Source organism: Odocoileus virginianus, unplaced genomic scaffold, assembly GCF_023699985.2.
Source record: "Odocoileus virginianus isolate 20LAN1187 ecotype Illinois unplaced genomic scaffold, Ovbor_1.2 Unplaced_Scaffold_1, whole genome shotgun sequence".
Taxonomy (NCBI): domain Eukaryota; kingdom Metazoa; phylum Chordata; class Mammalia; order Artiodactyla; family Cervidae; genus Odocoileus; species Odocoileus virginianus.
In genome coordinates this window covers 3,242,430-3,263,476 of record NW_027224263.1, presented here as the reverse complement: position 1 = coordinate 3,263,476, position 21,047 = coordinate 3,242,430, and the positions used below count along the sequence as shown (strand labels likewise).

At 41.3% G+C, this 21,047-nt stretch overlaps 1 protein-coding gene and 1 non-coding gene across 14 annotated transcripts in view; both read right to left on the bottom strand.

Moving 5' to 3' along the window:
- TMEM164 (transmembrane protein 164) overlaps positions 1-21,047 on the bottom strand; it is a 222,642-nt gene that overhangs the window by 123,652 nt on the left and 77,943 nt on the right. For 12 of the 13 annotated variants that reach the window (XM_070462148.1, XM_070462152.1, XM_070462153.1 and 9 more), the window contains one exon: positions 3,125-3,191. The exons of the other annotated variant lie outside the window; for it this stretch is intronic. In XM_070462148.1, the coding sequence (XP_070318249.1) occupies positions 3,125-3,191 (67 nt within the window). The remainder of the gene's footprint in view (positions 1-3,124; positions 3,192-21,047) is intronic. 13 annotated transcript variants of the gene reach the window in all.
- On the bottom strand, positions 15,386-15,457 carry TRNAC-ACA (transfer RNA cysteine (anticodon ACA)). The gene has a single exon. It is a non-coding gene; the product is annotated as a tRNA-Cys (tRNA).

The window sequence follows — 21,047 nt, the reverse complement described above, 5'->3', positions numbered from 1 at the left end:
GTAGAAGACAGATGGCTGCAAACATAAATATAGGCCAGGCTAGAGGCTTTGGTTGGAGAAGGGGCTGTCACAGTTTGCAGTTTCTTTTCTCCCTTGCTCAGAATACTTCATAAGAAGTTGTCATGGACATTTGAGGGTAAAAGGCTTAGGGTTGGAATGCAGCTTGGGTCCCATGCCTCATTCTGAGGATCAGATCAACAGCTCTACAAGGTAAGAGTTGTAACCGAAAAGCTAATATGTAACCAAGTTCCATGGGCACCCTGCTTAGCTCCCAGGTCTTGGCTTGCACTTTCTAGGAGGTGGTTTAGCCTGAAACATTGTCTGCAAAGTCATGTGTATAGATAAGGAACCCCATCACCATCAGACCAAAAAACCACTGGCTATACAAGGAGCTACTAGGCAGTTCATCTATTCTCCAAGCCATGAACTACTTACTGACAGCTGGGGCTGGGGGATCTCAACAAGGAATCCATGGATGGGCTTCTGGGAGAAAGGGGCAGGAGGTGGTGGTCTGTGCCTCTTCTGAAATTGTATGCAAACTTGTCTTCGTGCATCTGGGAAGAGGCTCTATAGTCCTCATCAACTTATCAAAGAAGCCTATGACCCAACTCCTCTACTTGGAGAGAAGCTAAGTAGCATCTCCAGCATCTTAATTCACTAGCATTCATATTCAAACTCACCCTAAATGTCAATCAAACAAAGGAAAAGGGCTCTGAAGTCTGAGTTAGGAGACCTGGGTTCTAAGGGCATCCACCTTGGCTTCTTAGGCAAGTCATTTATCCATCTAAGTTCCCTCTCTGGGTTTTCCTGGTGGCTCAGATGGTAAAGAATCTGTCTGCAATGCAGGAGACCTGGGTTAGATCCCTGGGTTGGGAAGATCCCCTGGAGGAGGGCATGGCAACCCACTCTGGTATTCTTGCCTGGAGAATCCCGTGGACAGAGGAGCCTGGCAGGCTACAGTCCATGGGGTTGCAAAGAGTCAGACACAACTGAGCGACTAAGCACAAGTTTCCCCTCTAGAAGATTAGCTCAGACAAGCTTTCACCTCTCTGATAATGTAATGATAGCTCCATGATACATTTCCCCTCCTTCCCTCCAAGAAACAAAAGTGAAATTGCCCTTAAGGCACTTCATCTGAAGTCAGAAAGAGACCTACTCTGAAATCCTGGTAGTGAGGAGTACTTACTTGTAATATGGGCCATTGGAATAAATCTTCTTTCTTCTAAGGTGTCAGCTTCTAAGATCAAGAACCAGGAGGAACTTGGAGCTGGACATTCTTTAGCTGGGCTGCAAGCCCCAGTGCCAACAAGGCATAGAGCAGAAGACCACGTGGAAATTCACTGATGATCCACATCCTTTAGCTGACTGTGGAAATTTCCTCTAACTCTCTCACTGTCTTTATATATGAGTGTATACACGTTTGTATTACTGGTATACACACCAATTAGCTCATTCTATTTTCCTTGTTTCCTCATTATAGCTACGGAGGAAAAAGAGGATTAAAAAGCATCAAGGGCCAAGAAGGAAGGGCAAAAAATGTCCAGAATTGACTTCCTGCCTAATTAGATCATCAGGCTTACAGAGTTGCCTACCTTCCTGTGCCTTATTTTGTCAATCTGAGCTCAAATAAGGGGTTGCAAAGTAAAAAGTCCTGAAGGTCAGAGTAGCCTAGGAGGGGTCCCAGCCATTTAAAGTAACCAGACCAAAGCCAACTGTCAAGACATATGCAAACAGAGCCACCATCCTGAGCTTTTATTTTAGAAAAGGAATACAAGATTATTTACCAGAGTGACTGGAATCGCTAGTTAACACAGAGTTCATCAAATAAATTTCGATGTTAAGGAAAGTTACTTGGACATTCTTGATAAGCTGGCTGACTAAAGCTTGACATTTATTTAGAAAGTACTGGGGGTCATAACAAATAGAATAACAAATCTGCCATTAGAGAGGGGAAGAAGCGGAAAGGGGGAGGGGGGAAAGAGAGGGAAGGAAGGAAGGAAGGACAAAGGAGGGACAGACGAAAGGAAAGAATTTCTACTGATGGACTCTCTGCCAGTTTCTTCCTCTATAACAAGAGGCTATAATACTCGGCCCTCACACAACTTAATAGCTACCTCCCGCAACTGTTATTTGAAATGACCTTGTAAACTATGAAATGCTATCCAAAGAGGAATGATTATCATTTTGAGGTTTAAACTGTGATACTAACACATGAGGCAAATTTAAGTCATGAAAACAGAAAGCAGTAGGAAGTATTTCACATGTGAGTTCTTGCCCTGAGTTTTCTCAGCCAGCCTGCTAATCCCTCTGCAGCCGCACATATGGGAGTCTAAGGACAGGGCCTGGCCACTCAAGCACTATACTCCCACTTCTCTCTGTACTGGTTTAGCACCCAGCCACCTGCCACAGTGGGGTTCTACCTGCTAACCACTGTGGGGATGTGTTGGTCAGACTTCTCTGTGGGTTTGGGACAACAGGGAAGAAATCTAATTCTTGCCCAAAGGCGTCTCTGGCAAAGCAGGCTGCCTTTGAGGCTCCCCAGTAGATTATTCTGGATCAATGTGGCTGAATCCACACTGGAGGCCCTTAGAACACCTGGAAGCTTTGGTTGAATGGGTGGGGCCTCCTTCCTCTTCACCAAACCCTTCCAAAAGCTTCTGTAGGCTTTTCTGATCTGTTCTGGTTCTGGCCTAAACCCTTACTAAAGCCCCAGAGTTCCATACCATACTCTCACCCTCATCAAGCTCCATTACATCCAAACAGGGTTGCATCAAATCTCAACATTGAATGTGTAGACATGTAAAAACTTACACAGAGGGGTCAAAGGTAGAAATTACCATGATCAATATAAATAAGCTAAAAGGATATATTGCATAGCACAGAGAATATAGCCAATATCTCATGATAACTTTAAATGGAGCTTAACCTATTAAAAACATTGAATCACTATGCTATACATCTGAAACTAATATTCCCACTCACCTATACTTTAATAAAAAAGATTAAAAAAATAAAAACTCACATGAGGACATGACCTAAGGATGAGGACAAGCACTGGATAACATAGGAGCAAGCAAATACCATTTTGTATGTTGCTGGTATATTTCTAGAAGGGGCCACTTACCAGCCGCGTATTCACCACAGGAAATAGCAGAGCAAGAAGAGCTCCATTCAACATGTGCATCTGTAGCCTGGAGAGGAAAAAAGATAAAGTACAGGTCATACTCTGACTGTGAGGCAGAGGCAGACAAAAATGTGTCAGGTTATGCCATGCCAGATGGGAGAGCATGTATACAAGAGGTTGTGTGAGTGAAACAGAACACTGGAGTGGGCACACATGTGTAATAAATGAAAAGCAGCACATTTTGCATTAGCTGAAATGTTCTGAAGAGCACCAGTGCCGCCTCAAAATCCCCTAGACGCTTGGTGAACAGGCTTTGGTTACAACACTTCATTGCATAATTAGCTCTGGGCTCCCTAAACATTCAGTCCGTCCCAATCTCAGCTCCAACTGCTGTGGCTCAGGCAGCCTAACAAAGGGGCACTGCGGGAGCCAGGTGTTATTACACGACTGTGTTATTATAGTAGAGACCTATTTCTCAGAGCCAGGTTGCTTACTTACACAGCCAGGTCCAATCCTTCTCCCCAAACAGAGACCTAGGCAGGAAAAGGGTAGCAAATACAACCCAGGAAGACAACTTCAGTGTTTCGCAAATGGGCTCCCTCGCTTTCTTAGAAACACCTTTGGGGTGGAAGTGGCAGCCTTCCAAGCTTTCTTTTGTCTATTTTACATACTGGGTTCTGTGACTAGAAAGCAAAACAAAAAAGAAAAGGAGAAAACCACTGGTCTCCAGCACTGGGTAGTGATCCTGTTTCTCAAATCCAGACTTGTTAAAACACATGCTAGGAACCCTTTATAAGTCAAGAACAAGCAGGTTAGGAACAAACTCCACCTGTGTGAGCTGTGGAAATAGGCTGAAGTAGCTTCCCTCATCATTCAAGGCAAGTGGTCCCCAATGACTAAGGGAGAAGCAAAGAATGACAGTCTGTTCCTCCTGCAGAAAAGCTAATTTGATGGGTCACATACAACCACCACTGAGTCAACGTGGCTTCTGGACCTCAAGCTCACTCTTTCAAGCTCACACACACACAGACATTCACAGCAGTCTCACAATAACTAGGATCTCTCTTATGCCCTGACTGGGACCTAGAAGAACATGAGCTCTTCTCTTGGAACTCACGGACCTGTGCCTAAGACTAAGAGACCATGTTGTAAGGAGTCCCCAAGGGAACACCACACACGCCCCAACCAAGGCTGCTTTTGGTTTCCCCCAGTCTGTTTCTTTCAGCTGCTTGTTGCTGGCAATGCTGTGATGATGGTGATGTGCACTTAACATATCCCAGGCAAATATCAAAGTAACTGCTTTAGGTAAACTCTCCAACTGAATTTTTACAGCAATTTTATGAGATGGGTAGAATTATTCATCACATTTTGTGGATGAGGAAACCAGGCTCAGAAAGGTGACGTGACTTCATCAACGCCATAGGGCAGTAGAGTCACAATGCAAACCCAGGTTCATCTGACTCTGAACTCGAATGTCCACCTCGCTATCTTGCACCAGAGCCTGCCTCCCTTCCTCCACTGCAAATATGACCTCAAGTAAAGAGTTAGCGGTGTGCCACTTTCCTTCCTTGTGCTTTCAGGGGTCTCTCGTACCACCTTCTTCATCCCCTGCTCCAGGTTTGAGCTTTCAGGGGATAACTGTCAGGAGCTTGCTCTTAGGCCATGCCAGACCAGCAGTCCTACAGTTTAAGAGGGCTTAGCTTGATCCATAAAAGGGAGGAGGCACATCAATGCAATGTCACTCCTGCCTCCCTGGATTGGCACATTTTTTAAAACAGAATCTTTCTAGGAGGCACCTCATACTCTCAGAAACTGACTGGTGAAAACTCTGGCTCAAGCCTTAATGCCTGGAGCAGGGGTCCTTAACAGCCATTCTGCGGCTGTTAAGGGGGTGAAGTAACATGTGCCCAACTCTGTCCCTGGACACTTCTAAGTGACAGGCACAGCAAAAACACTTGACCTGGCAGAGAAAAATATCTCACTGATAGTAGAGGTAAAGCTGACCTCTAGTACCAGGCTTTGCCACTGGCCTTAAAAGAATGTCATTTACACAAGGCACCAAAACTTAAATCCTGAGGATGATGGAACTGATCCCAAAGGCCCATGAATGGCCAAAGATAAAGAAGATAAAAGTCAACATCAAGATTCAAAATAAACAACCTAGATAAGGACAAGTCTTGTTCTGAGTCCTCAAAATTCAGTTCTACAAGCTACATACAGGCCAAAAGGTGAATTATCCTTAATATAGAAAAAGGTCTTACATGTCACTAATTTATTTTTTTTTATTTTTTTTCCCATTTATTTTTATTAGTTGGAGGCTAATTACTTTACAACATTGCAGTGGTTTTTGTCATACATTGACATGAATTAGCCATGGATTTACATGTATTCCCCATCCCGGTCCCCCCTCCCGCCTCCCTCTCCACCCCATCCCTCTGGGTCTTCCCAGTGCACCAGGCCCGAGCACTTGTCTCATGCATCCAACCTGGGCTGGTGATCTGTTTCACCCTAGATATACATGTTTCGATGCTGTTCTCTTGAAACATTCCACCCTCGCCTTCTCCCACAGAGTCCACAAGTCTGTTCTATACATCTGAGTCTCTTTTTCTTTTTTTGCATATAGGGTTATCGTTACCATCTTTCTAAATTCCATATATATGTGTTAGTATACTGTAATGGTCTTTATCTTTCTGGCTTACTTCGCTCTGTATAATGGGCTCCAGTTTCACCCATCTCATTAGAACTGATTCAAATGAATCCTTTTTAATGGCTGAGTAATATTCCATGGTGTATATGTACCAGAGCTTCCTCATCCATTCCTCTGCTGATGGGCATCTAGGTTGCTTCCATGTCCTGGCTATTATAAACAGTGCTGCGATGAACATTGGGGTGCACGTGTCTCTTTCAGATCTGGTTTCCTCAGTGTGTATGCCTAGAAGTGGTATTGCTGGGTCATATGGCAGATCTATTTCCAGCTTTTTAAGGAATCTCCACACTGTTTTCCATAGTGGCTGTACTAATTTGCATTCCCACCAACAGTGTAAGAGGGTTCCCTTTTCTCCACACCCTCTCCAGCATTTATTGCTTGTAGACTTTTGGATAGCAGCCATCCTGACTGGCGTGTAATGGTACCTCATTGTGGTTTTGATTTGCATTTCTCTGATAATGAGTGATGTTGAGCATCTTTTCATGTGCTTTTTTGCCATCCGTATGTCTTCCTTGGAGAAATGCCTGTTTAGTTCTTTGGCCCATTTTTTGATTGGGTCATTTATTTTTCTGGAATTGAGCTGCAGGAGTTGCTTGTATATTTTTGAGATTAATCCTTTGTCTGTTGCTTCATTTGCTATTATTTTCTCCCAATCTGAGGGCTGTCTTTTCACCTTGCTTATAGTTTCCTTTGTTGTGCAAAAGCTTTTAAGTTTCATTAGGTCCCATTTGTTTACTTTTGCTTTTGTTTCTAATATTCTGGGATGTGGGTCATAGAGGATCCTGCTGTGATTTATGTCGCAGAGTGTTTTGCCTATGTTCTCCTCTAGGAGTTTGATAGTTTCTGGTCTTACATTTAGATCTTTAATCCATTTTGAGTTTATTTTTGTGTATGGTGTTAGAAAGTGTTCTAGTTTCATTCTTTTACAGGTGGTTGACCAGTTTTCCCAGCACCACTTGTTAAAGAGGTTGTCTTTTTTCCATTGTATATCCTTGCCTCCTTTGTCGAAGATAAGGTGACCATAGGTTCGTGGATTTATCTCTGGGCTTTCTATTCTGTTCCATTGATCTATATTTCTGTCTTTGTGCCAGTACCATACTGTCTTGATGACTGTGGCTTTGTAGTATAGTCTGAAGTCAGGCAGGTTGATTCCTCCAGTTCCATTCTTCTTTCTCAAGGTTACTTTGGCTATTCGAGGTTTTTTGTATTTCCATACAAATTGTGAAATTATTTGTTCTAGTTCTGTGAAAAATACTGTTGGTAGTTTGATAGGGATTGCATTGAATCTATAGATTGCTTTGGGTAGTATAGCCATTTTGACATGTCACTAATTTAAAAAATATCTAATGCATCAATATATTGAGCAATTTCATGTGCCAATCACTGGACTAAGTATTCAAATACATCATCTCATTGAATCTTCATGGTTTTTATTATAATCAGTACCATTTTCAACTTCACAGCTGAGAAAACCAAAGCACCAAGTGATTAAGTCACTTGGCCAAGATCAAAAAGATAATAAGGGGCAGAAGGAGAAGTCACATTCAGATTTCATCGAGTTCCCAGGCTATGTTTCTGCTGCTATATCCTGCACTTCAAATCCATGGTATGAACATTACAAATGTTGTGTGTGGTGTGTGTGCATGCCAAACAGGAGACCATGGGGCAGGGAAGATCACTCCTAAGAGCAACAGAAGTCCTTATGTATTCTGTGGCAAAGCTGGCCCAACTACCCAGCTGCACTGCCTTCTACAGACCCAGGGCACAATCCAACAGGTAAATGATTGCCCGATCAGAGTCAAAGACTTTGGTTTTGCTATGTACCACCTCCAGCCTGCCTCCCAGATACCTATTGGATACTGGAAATGGATAATGAACCATTAGAAAAGCTAGTGAGAGTGCTTCCCTGGTGGCTCAGTGGTAAAGAATCTGCCAGCCAATGCAAGAGACACAGGTTTGATCCCTGATCCGGGAATATCCCACATGCCTTGGATCCACTAAGCCCGTGCACCACAACTACAGAAGCTGGGGCGCCCCCAGAGCCTGTGCTCTGTAAGGAGAAAAGCCACTGCAATGAGAAGCCCACACACCGCAACTAGAGAAAAGCCCATGCAGCAATGAAGACCCAGCACAGCCAAAAAATAAAATAAACAAAATTATTCAGAAAAAAATAAAGAACATCCAGTGAGAGTTCCCTCATCTGTACAATGGGAATAATAATAGTACCAACTCACAAAATTATAAGTGGTTGATATATATAAAGTGCTTTTATAAAGTGCATGGCATATATTAAGACTCAGATATACGTTTCTTAAATAAATGGTGAAGAGCTCATCTAAAAGCCTCAAGATTAAAAGGGGAGAGGGATCATGAACCACTGGGGAAAGCTTAACTGTTATAAAAGTTCAAAGTGTGACAAAAAGGTCAAAAGAGAGCAAAAGGACAGATTGAAGGCCAGAACCATACAGTAGAGACTGGAGATGGACCCCAGGTCAGTCACACTTACAAACCTTCTGGCCGACTCTAACACTTGGCCATTACCATTGTCACAAATATTTTGCCAGCTTTTTTTGTTTCTATGTAGGATACTATGCTAAGTTATTTTAGTTGGTAAGAACCTGGGGTAAAATGGCGATTGTTATGGGTTTGATTCTCTGTCGCGTCAGTTCTTTCATTGAATTTTGTCTACAACCATTAGTCCATTACTGTGTGTTAATATCATCCCAGGTGCTATAGAGAAATGTGCTTAGTTGCTAAGTCTTGTCTGACTCTTTGCGACCCCATGGACTGTAGCCCACCAGTCCATGGGATCTCTGTCCATGGGATTTCCTAGGCAAGAATACTGGAGTGGGCTGCCATTCCCTTTTCCAAGGGATCTTTCTGACCCAGAGATCGAACCTGGGTCTCCTGCATTGCAGGCAGATTCTTTACTGCCTAAGCCACCAGGGAAGCCCAGAGAAAAGGAGATCAATATAATTAAGACCTAGTATTTGTCTTCAAGAAAGCTGACAATCTTATTAAGAAGCCAAGAAATCAAAAATTTAGAGGAAAAGTAGTATAATGGTTAAGAACTTTGTTTGGAATAAAAAGTGAAAGAAAATGAAGTTGCTCAATCGTGTCTGACTCTTTGCAACCCCATGGACTGTAGCCTACCAGGTTCCTCCATCCATGGGATTTTCCAGGCAAGAATACTGGAGTGGGTTGCCATTTCCTTCTCCAGGAGATCTTCCTGACCCAGGGATTGAACCCGGGTCTCCTGCATTGTAGGCAGATGCTTTACCGTCTGAGCCACCAGGGAAGTAATGCTACTACTGCTACTGCTAAGTCACTTCAGTCGTGTCCGACTCTGTGCGACCCCACAGATGGCAGCCCACCAGGCTCCCCCGTCCCTGGGATTCTCCAGGCAAGAACACTGGAGTGGGTTGCCATTTCCTTCTCCAATGCATGAAAGTGAAAAGTAAAAGTGAAGTTGCTCAGTCGTGTCTGACTCTTAGCGACCCATGGACTGCAGCATACCAGGCTCCTCTGTCCATGGGATTTTCCAGGCAAGAGGGAAGTAATACCTACATTCAAATCCCAGCTCTACTACTTACTGGCTGAGTGACTTTGGACAAACCACTTAAGATATGTGATTCAGGCACTTCCCTGGTGGTCCAGTGGTTAAGACTCTGCACTTCCACTACAGGGGATACAGGTTCAATCCCTAAGTCGGGAAACTAAGATCCCACATGCTCCATGGCACAGTCAAATGAATAAGTAAATAATAAAAATATTTTTAAAAATAAAGAAAAAATATGTGATTCAGTCTTCTCAGTAATAAAATGGGGCTAATAACAGCACCAATTAAAAGAATTGTTGATAGATGTGGTAAGACTAGGTAAAGTGATCAACACAGTACTTAGGACATAGTAAGAACTCAATACATGATAACTATTATAATCCTTAATGAAGCAAGGTAAATGAATATCATATCATTATTCATAATAAATGGAGCTATTACAAAATTCTCATGAGATGATGTATATTTAAATTTAACACTTGATTACAACCAAGAATCTAAAGATATAGAACAGAGTGCCTGGAAAGGAAAATTTATAGAAAGGAATTCTCAAATGAAATTATAAAATATTTTGAAGTGAACAAAAAATTAAAATACATTAAAATACAACATGTGAAAATGTGTAAGATGCTTATAACAGAAAATTCTTAATTTAGGAAAAAAGTATAATCTCAAAGCAGTAAACCAAGATTCTAACTTGAGAACCCAGAGAAAGAAAGGCACAATAATCCCAAAGCAAGCAGAAGGAATGAAATAATAAAGACAGAAATCAATGAATGTAAAAACAAATACAATCAATGAAACCAAAAGTTTACCTTTGAAAAATGCAATATAATTATGAAACCTCTAGGCAGTATGATGTGGATAAAAAGAGAATGCGAAAGCTACCAATATCAGGAAGGAAAGAAGGGATATCACTACAGACCTCCAGAAATTAAGAAGATAATAAGAATATACTATAAATATTTCTATGCACATAATTCAACAACTTAGATAAAATGGAGAATTTCCTCTAAAGCCACAAGCCACTAAAACTCACCAAAGATGAAACAGATAACCTGAATAGTTCTATTAAAGAAATTATGTACACACACACACTGGAATATTATTCAGCCACAAAAAAAGAAACCTTGCTATTTGTGACAACATGGATGAACCTTGAGGGTATTATGCTAAGTGAAATAAGGCAGAGAAAGACAAATTACTGCATGATCTCACTTATATGGAGAATCTAAAAACAAACAAATAAACAAAATAATAAACTCATAGATTTGGAGAACAGACTGGTAGTTGCCAGAGGCTGGGAGTGCAGGATGGGCACACCGGTTGAAGGAGGTCAAAACTTCCAGTTGTAAAACAGATAAGTCATGATAATATAATGTACAGCATGGTGACTATAGTTTCTACACTGGATATTTGAAAGTTGCTTAACAGGACAAATCTTAAAAATTCTTGTCACAAGAAAAAAAAAAAGTAACTATGTGTGGTGATGGATATTAACCAGATTTACTATGGTGATCATTTCACAATATACACAAATATCGAACCATTATATGATATACTTGAAACTTATATAAGGTTATATGTCAATTATATCTCAATAAAAATGTGTAGTTAAAAATATTCTGAATAAGACTCACATGGCTTCAGTAACCAAATCTACCAGATATTTATACAATCTGGTTCAGAATATTGAAAAGGAGTAAGCATGTCTCAACTCATTTTACAAGGTCATTATTACTCAGATACCAAAAATAGCACTGAAGAATTGATGCTTTTGAATTGTGGTACTGGAGAAGACTCTTGAGAGTCCCTTGGACTGCAAGGAGATCAAACCAGTCAATCCTAAAGGAAATCAACTCTGAATATTCATTGGAAGAACTGATGCTGAAGCTGAAGCTCCAATACTTTGGCCACCTAATGTGAAGAGCTGACTCATTGGAAAAGACCTTGATGCTGGGAAAGACTGAAAGCAAAAGGAGAAGGGGGGCAGCAGAGGATGAGATGGTTAGACAGCATCACCAACTCAATGGACATGAATTTGAGCAAACTCTGGGAGATAGTGGAGGACAGAGGAGCCTGGCATGCTGCAGTCCATGGGGTCACAAAGAGTGAGACATGACTTAGCGACTGAACAACCACCACCACCAAAACGAGAGAGGAGTGGGTGCAAGGGGAGGTAGGAATGTTGAGTGGAGGAGGGGGAGGGGGAGGAGAAAGAGGAAAATTAAAAAAAAATAAACTAAGATCTTCATGAACACAAACACAAATATCCTCAGTAAAATGTTAGCAAATCTAATGCAGCAATATAAAAAGAACACTACTCCACGACCAAAAAGGGTCTGTCCTCAGAATGAAAGGTTGATTCAATATGTGAAATTCAATTAATGAATTTCACCGAATTAACAGTGTAAATAATAAAAAGTGTATGATCATATCAATTCATACAAAAAGGCATGTGCCAACATTTAACACCTATTTATGATAAAAAAAACAACAACAACAATAAACTAGCAATTAGAGGGAACTTCCTCAACCTGATGGCTTCCCAGGTGGCTCAGTGGTAAAAGAATCTGCCTGCCCATGCAGGAGATCAAGGAGATCTCCCTACCCAGGAGATTCAATTTCTGGGTTGGGAAGATGCCCTGGAGTAGGAAATGGCAACCCATTCCACTGTTCTTGCCTGGGAAATCCCATGGACAGAGGAGCCTGGTGGGTTACAGTCCATGGGGTCACAAACAGTTGGACATGACTGAGCACACATGCACTCCTCAACCTGACAAAGGGCATCTAAAAAATGTTATGCCCAAAATCATACTAAATGATGAAAGACCGAATGCTCCCCCCATTAACATCAGGATCAAGACAAGGATGCCCATTTTCAGCATTCCAAGTCAACATCATACCAGTAGTCTTACCCAGTGCAGTAAAACAACAAAAATAATAGAGATTGGAAAGGAATAATACTGTCCCTATTTTCAAAGAATTATTTTATGTGTAGAAATTCCCAAGGAATCAAGAAAAAAGTTTTTAAAACTAATATATGATTAGCAAGGTTAGTTGCTAAAACTATAATTAGCTAAGTTAAAGCATTGCAAGGTCAACACACAAACATTTCTGCATAACAGTACAGTAAAACTGGAAATCAAATTTTAAAAAATGTATACTATTTACATTATCTCTTCCAAAACTGAAATACTGGGGTATAAATCTAATAATATATGTACAAAATCTATATGCTAAGAACTACAAAAGACTGATTAAATAAATTAGAAATCTAAATATATAAAGACATACTGTATTCAAGGATTGAAAGGCTCAACATAAAACAGATATCAATTCTCACCAAAATTATCTATAGATTCAATGCAATTCTAATCAAAACCATAGAAGGATATTTTGTAGACAAAAGCAAGCTGACTCTAAAATGTATATGAAAGGGCAAAGAAAGAAAAGCTAGAATAATTTTGAAAAAGCAGAAGATAAAAGAATCACTACCTGATTTTAAGGCTTACTATACAAAATTATAGATTTCCCTGTAGCTCAAATGGTAAAGAATCTGCCTGCGATGCAGGAGACCAGGGTTTGATCCCTGGGTTGGGAAGTTCCTCTGGAGAAGGGAATGGCAATCCACTCCAGTATTCCTGCCTGGAGAATTCCATGGACAGAGAAGCCTGGCAGGCTACAGTCCATGGAGTCACAAAGTCAGACACAACTGAGTGTTAGTCACTTTGCGACTGACACACACACGTATAAAATTATAGTAATCAAAACAATACAATACTGGCCAAGAAACGCCATATCAGTCAACAAAACAGAACAGTCCAGAAATAGACCCACACTGATATTGTAATTTGATTTTTCATCAGAAGCTTTGCAGGCCAGAAAGCATGGGCTGATACATATTCAAAGTGCTAAATAGGAAAAAAAAGAAAAACCTGTCAACCATGAATCCTGTATCCAACAATGTTAGCCTTCAAAATAGGGAAAATAAGACATTTCCAGAAAAGCAAATACTGAGGGAGTTTGTTATGACTTGACCTGCCTTGCAAGAAATGCTAAAGGGAGTCCTGCAGACTGAAATGAAAGAACATATCAGACAGTAAATCAAAGCTGTATGAAGAAATAAATATCTTCATAAAGGAAAAGACATGGGTAATTATAAAAACTAGTATTAGTGTAACAACAGTTTGAAAGAATAATTTTATCTACATGATTTAGTAGAGTAATACATTTCTATAAAACACATTAGTCTAAAAGCTAGTGTTACTATTACTTTGGTTTATAATTCCACATTTTGCTTCCTATATAATTTAAGAGACTAATGCATGTAAAATGATTAAGTTTGGGGGCATATTTGTATAGAGATATAATTTTGTGACATCTCTAACTTAAAGGGGTGGTGATGAAACTATAAAGGAACAGAGTTTTTGTATATTATTGAAATTAAGCTAATACAAATTCAATGTAAACAGTAATAAATTTAGGATGTTATATGTAATCTTCATGATAACTGCAAAGAAAATATTGGGTTCCCAAAAAAACCCATTCAGGCTTTTCTATAACAGCTTATGGAAAAACACAAATTAACTTTTTGGCCAACCCAATAGTTGCAGAATACATATAAAAGGAAACAAGTATTAAACTGTTACACTACCAAAAAAATCAGCTAAACACAAAAGAGGACAGTAACAGAAGAAATACGTGACAAAAGTTTATAACGTATATAGAAAACAATTAGCAAAGTGACAGAACTCCCTGCTTATCAATATTAACTTTAAATGTAAATGGATTAAACTCTCCAAATGAAAGACAGAGATTGGTGGAATGGATAAAAAAATATGATCTAACTATATGCTGTCTACAAGATAATGTACTTTAAATCCAAAGACAGAAATAGGTTGAAAGTAAAAGGATGGAAAAGGATATTCCATGCAAACGGTAATGAGAGCAGAAGTGGCTATAATAAACTCAGACAAAAAAGCTATAAATCAAAAGAGTTTACAAGAGATGAAGAAGAATATTACTTACTAGTAAAAGTTTCAATACAGCAAGGACATGACAATTACAAACACTTATGTACCTGATAACAGGCTATCAAAATATATGAAGCAAAAATTGACCAAATTGACAGAAGGAATAGACAGTTCTACAAAAGGAGTTGTAGACTTCAATACTCCACTCTCAACAATAGATAGAACAGTCAGGCAGAAGAAAAGAAATTCGAGGACTTGAATGACACAATAACCAACTAGATCTAACAAACATATACTTTATAACAAACACTTTGTTTTGTAAAGTGTTTTATGACAAAACACTTTTTTTCATAACAAACACTTTATTTTACGGGACAACAAAATTTCTATTCTCAAGTGCATGTGGGTCATTTTCCAGGATAGACCATAGATCAGGTGGCAAACTATTTCAATAAATGTTAAAAGATAGATATTACACAAAATATCTTCCCTAACCATAACAGGATAAAGTTAGAAATCATTAACAAAAGTACAGGTGACCCTTGAACAATATGAGGTGTGGGGTTAGGAGCACCAATACCCCATGCAATGGAAATCTGCATATAACTCTATAGTTGGCCCTCTGCAACCAAAGTTTCACATCCACCGACCTAACCAACTGCAAATTGTGTAGTATTATAGTATTTATTGAAAAAAAAATCCATGTATACGTGGACTCATGCAGTACAAACCATGTTATCCAAGAGTCAACTGTAAAATGGGAAAATTTACAAATTTGTAAAAATAAAAACATTCTTAAAATCAACAAAGAAGAAATCACAAGGGAAAGTAGAAAATGAAATGCAGATTAAAATCATAGCAAGATACTATCTTACACCATTAGAATGAAAGTGAAAGTGAAGTCGTTCAGTCGTGTCTAACTCTTGTAACCCCATGGACTGTAGCCTACCAGGCTTCTCCATCCATGGGATTTTCCAGGCAAGAGTACTGGAGTGGGTTGCCATTTCCTTCTCCAGATCTTCCCAACCCAGGGATTGAACCTGGGTCTCCCGCATTGTAGGCAGACGCTTTACCGTCTGAGCCACCAGGGAAGTCCTGCATAAGAATGGCTACTATGAAAAACAGAAAATAACAAATGTTGGCAAAGATATGGACAAATTGGAACTCTTACACACTGTTGGTGGGACTATAAAATGGTATAGCTGCTGTGCAAAAGAGTATGGCAGCTCTTCCAAAAATTAAAAATAGAAATATTACATGATCCAGCAATTTCAATTCTGAGCATATACCCAAAAGAACTGAACGCGGGGGTTCTGTGGGATATCTGTTAGGCACCTAATAAAAGGCGTTACTTATCTGAAGGCAGTTTTCATTCTGAAATTCTACTTATCTGTGTAAATGCAATATTCCTTCCCTGGGATCCTAAGTCTAACAGTGAAGTAAGTACACATATGGTAAAGCATCAGGACAAGGATAATTCTGTTATTATTAATACCTATTGATTACTTAGTCTATGTGAGGTTTCATGCTAAGAGATTCACATGGATCATCGCTCATCTAACTGTCACCACCCAAGAAGTAGTTACTATTCATGGCCTTCTTTGACAAATGAGGAAATAGATGCTAAGACTTTAAGCCTTGCTCAGAAGGTTTAAGAAGTAGCAGAACCACATCTATAACATAAGCCATCTACTTCCATTGTTCTCTTCAAGATTTCAGCAAATCACATCTATCCAACAAACCAAATGTCAAATAACAGAGCACGGTTTAAATACATCGTATTATGTCCACTCAAATGATGAAATACTATGCAGTCATTAGAAATTCTGTTTAGAAGAATATTTAATAGCATGGGGAAATAATCATGGCATATTAGCTTTTAATATATTGCAAAGTAGCATGTATAGAATAATCTCAATTAAAAAAAAAGGCATATATACACAGAAGACTGGGAGAAAACTACACCAACACATTAATGGAGGTTTCAGTTATTCTTATTTTCTGTAACATTTGATGCTTTCCTTATAGTGAGCATGGATTATTTTTATAATGAGAATGAAATATTCTTCTTCATGTCTCCTTACTTTTCTTTCTTTTTTTTTTTTTTTTTTGCTGCACTACACGGCATGCAGGATCTTAGTTCCCAGACCAGGGACTGAACCCTTGCACCCTGCAGTGGAAGCATGGAATCCTAACTATTTGACCATCAGTGAAGTCCCCCTACTTTTTCATTACCCACTGCACAACCCCTACATAGCTTACCTAAACCTTATCTATTATGTTGTATGAATTTTCCCTCTTAGAATTACTTTGTCCAATATTTAGCAGAGTAGGTTCTGAATTTGGCTTCCAAAAGGACTAGGTGAGCTAACAAAGTACAGAGACGCCCAAAAATGATCAGTCCCCATTCCTCTGCTAAGAACTCTTTTCCATGATTCCCAGATGGGAAAAGTCATCTGTATCCCCAGCCTTGCTTTTACCAGGAAATAGTATACACCCAAACACATGTTGAAAGCAGAACAGCCCAGGGAGGAAGAAAAAACAAAAAACCCAAAGCAGTCCCTGCTCCAAAAACCTTCAGAGAGACTTCAGGAGAGAATTTGAGGAAATGAAAATGCTGAATCAGAAATTATGGACCAAGACTGTAGAAGTCAAAGTCCCCAGGAGAGAACAAAACTGAGTATGTACATATGGAGAGAAAGGCTGCTTCTGCTGTGTATGGAAGGGAAGGAGAGCTGTGAATAATCTGAAAGCACCTTCTTTCTTCCTGAGCATTAAGAGCATTAAGGAAAAATATGTAGAGTCACAAGGCAGCTACCTGGCAGTGGCTCCCAGGACAGAAGACACCAGAGAAGCTTCTGCATCAGAAAGGAAATCGGGCTCCTTGAATTGCTGCTTATTTACTATGGATTTTCTAGGTTCCTGATCTCTTTCCCGCTGACATCAGCAGCATTCATATGTAGGATTTCCTCTCCCTTGCCCAGAACAGAGTCTTAAGAAAGCTGCTCAGGTCAGAGGCAGCTTCCCAAACACCTTTTTTAGGAATAAGTCCAAAGCTAGACCAGGTGAAGATGCAAAAAGGCTGTTCCTTTGGGGGTTCTGAAGCAGCTGGTCTGTTGCACACTAGGAAAGGGGGTGCTGAGATAGATGGCGAAACCAGTCACATTACAACAGGTTCAGCCTGAGCCAAGCTCATGAACTCAGGACAGTTCTAGAGATAGGAGTCTCTGGGGAGAATCCTGCTGCTTAAAAATTGGAATGGGATCTAGAAAAAGAGATGGTCACGAGGCTACTGAACTCTCATAATATCGTGTGCCACAAGGCCAACAGGGCATCAATCTTGCAATGCCAAGATCACATGTCAGGTTGTCCTAATTGCCCTTATGCACCCCCATGCTTCCCTCACCTATCTTGGCTCACACCCGGCTTACAGTCCTCTCTCCACCCAGCAGTGCACCCCCCTGCTCTCTGTGGCACGGATGAAATTTCATCTCATCTCCTTTAAAAGCCTCTCCAGACTGAGTCAGCAGACACTCATGACCAAATAATTTTTCCTGCATCGAAGATCCACTACTCCCATGTGTACATGAAAACAAACAGATTGAAGGGGTTCAGTATTGGGGGCAGGGATCCTCATACCCTATACTTTCTGAGGCACAGACGTAGGCCAGCTCCAGGCTATGCACTTTTCTCACCTGGGGTGGGGTAGGGGAAGAGCTCTCTGCCATTCCAAGTGCACAGATCAGTGACTCCTTCCATAAGTACTCCCACCCTCACGAGTGCACAATCAGAAAACCAGGCACATTAAGCAGTGGGTGTGTGCAAGGCAGCTAAGCTACCTGATAACAACCCAAAGCCAGTTAGTTTCCTTTTCCTTCATCTATTCCTTCAAAATACCCCAGTTCAGAGAGAGGAGCATCCCAAAAGGCTGGTTTCTCTAAGTACAGCACTCTGTGTGTGCATGTGTGCCTGCTCAGTCGTGTCCAACTCTGCAACCCATGGACTGCAGCCGGTCAGGCTCCTCTGTCCATAGGATTCTCCAGGTGAGAATACTGGAGTGGGTTGCCATGCCCTCCTCCAGGGGATCTTCCTGACCTGAGGATCAAACCTGCATCGCCTGCATTGCAGGTGGATTCTTTACCATGGAGCCAGTGGGCTCCTAGCCCCTTGTGAAACCAAGAATTCCATCCTTTTCTAAAAACAGCAGCCTGGACTCCAAAGAGCAAGCTGAAAACTAAGAGGCTGCCAGCACTCAAGCCCTCTATGGTGGCGGGACCCATGGAGACTGGGCAGGGGGAGTGAGTGCTTGACACCCAGTGATAATAACACCTTCCTTCGGCTTGGAGAACAGATTCCAACAGAGACCAGAAAGCTCTCAAACCACCCAGCACTGCCCAAGGCTGCTCCTGGCCACAGCTGCAGGTCCCGTGACTGGTGGTCCTGCAGCACCAGCCCCACCACTCAGCTGCCATGGAGACCTCTTAGATTTCCTCCAGCGTCACCTTCAGATGGGGTAGTTAGTGTTAGTCACTCAGTCGTGTCTGACTCTTTGCAATCCCATGGACTGTAGCCTGCCAGGCTCCTCTGTCCATGGGATTCTCCAGGCAAGATACTGGAGTGGGTAGCCATTTCCTTCTCCAGGGGATCTTCCTGAGCCAGGAATCAAACCTGGGTCTCCTGCATTGCAGGCAGATTCTTCACCATCTAAGCCACCAAGGAAGCTCTTTAGACGGGGAGGATCATGTAAATGGATGTGGGTATGCTAACTCTGCTCCAAGAGCAGCATTAGACACACCTGCTTCCCCTGTGGAGATGGGAGGCCATGCACGGCTAAACTTTAGGCTCTTTGTTTCCAGGTCTGGGAAAAGCTGAGGGCTGCCAGGGCGAGAGCTGGGGAGGAGGAGTCTGTCCACACCACCGAAGGAAATGTGGCCTGGAGCCCAAGGGCAGCACTGTTTTCAGAGGCCAAGGGCCCTGGTCTCCAGCTGACGGGTAAATCCCAGTGGCAGATCCTGGTAAAGAGGCACCATAGCAGCTGATTCAGACTAGCGGCTGCTTCTCTTTATCTAGTGAGCCTGTTGTGGTTAATAACTGAAAACCCAGGATCTTCCAGCCTTGGGAAGAGAGCAGGTCATCTACAGGAAGCATCACTAGTCACAAAGAACAAAGGCCGGGCTGGCTTTTCAGTTGCATCTGATATGAACCCTTGTGACAGCTGCAGAGGTTCCCCAAGCCTCTCGCAAGGACAAAAAAAATCCCTGCTCTGATCCTTACACCAAAAAGTGTGACTGTCAGCTCTATGTATCTCTATTCCTAAAGAGCATGGGATGCTATTACGAGGATGAACTGTGAAGTTCCCGAACTCCACCCCCCTCTAACTCTGATATGCCTTTTAACTGCTACTCCAGAAATCTGTCTCACTGCCTTGAAGCTTCGAGCAAAGTCCCCCTCTTACTGTAGGCATGGAATTTCCTCTTTCCTCTCTCTTTCTGTATGCTAATTTTTAAAATTTATTTATTTTTGGCTGTGCTGGGTCTTTGTTGCTGCATGGGCTTTTCTCTAGTTGCAGCAAGCAGGGGCTACTCTTCATTGCTGTGCACAGGCTTCTCATTGCAGTGGCTTCTTTTGTTGCAGAGCACAGGCTCAAGGGCTCCAAGCTTTAGTAGTTGTGGCACTTGGGGCCAATAGTTGCTTTTTCCGGGCTCTAGAGTACAGGCTCAATAACTGTGACCAATGGGCTGAGTTGCTCCACAGCATATGGAATCTTCCTAGATCGGGGATCAAACTCGAGTCTCCTGCATTGGTGGGCGGATTCTGTATCACTGAGCCACCAGAGAAGCCCCTATCTTAACCATTTTTAAGTATATAGTTCAGAGGCATCAAGTACCTTCACAGTGTTGTACAACCATCACCGTCACCCATCTCCAGAACTTTTTCAGCTGGTCCTCCTGTTTTTGAAAAGTTTGATTAGAATACTGCCAAACTCATTTGTATACAAACAGTACTGGTCTATGCTACTTTCAAGCTCCAACAGTACTTATGGAGTTAAAACAAAGATCAGATCAGATCACCTACAACGTCCAAAACATTTACTATCTGGCCCTTTACAGGAAAAGGTTGCTGATCTCTGATCTAAACCAAAACATAAGGAATTCCCTGGTGGTCCAGTGGTTAGAACTCCATGCTTTCACTGCCAAGGGCATGGGTTCAACCCCTGGTCAGGGAACTAAGATCCCACAAGCTAGGCAGCATGGCCAAAATTTAAAAAAAAAAGTATTCACACACACACACATTGGATTTATAGTTTAAAATAGTATTTGCTTAACTACCTCTAACACAGCTTCTCCTAGCTCCCCCACTGAAATACATATCAAGATACAGAGAATGAGAAAACCCCCCCAAATTACTTAAAATTTAGACTGATGGGCATCCTACTGTGATTATCTGGGAGAAATCTCCATTAACATTAAAACTAATGCTGAAATGAGGAAAAAACAATTTGGGGCCAAGTCTTGCAGCAGAAATCTGAAACAAGACAGTAAAACACTGAGTGGTTATACCACAGTCAGCCTCACAGCTTAGCAATGGAGAGTTCATCACATAACTGGCAAAACCAGCCATGCCTCCACTCCAGGGCTACCATTTGCAAGGGAAATCAACAACTCCCCAAGCCGGTCTATA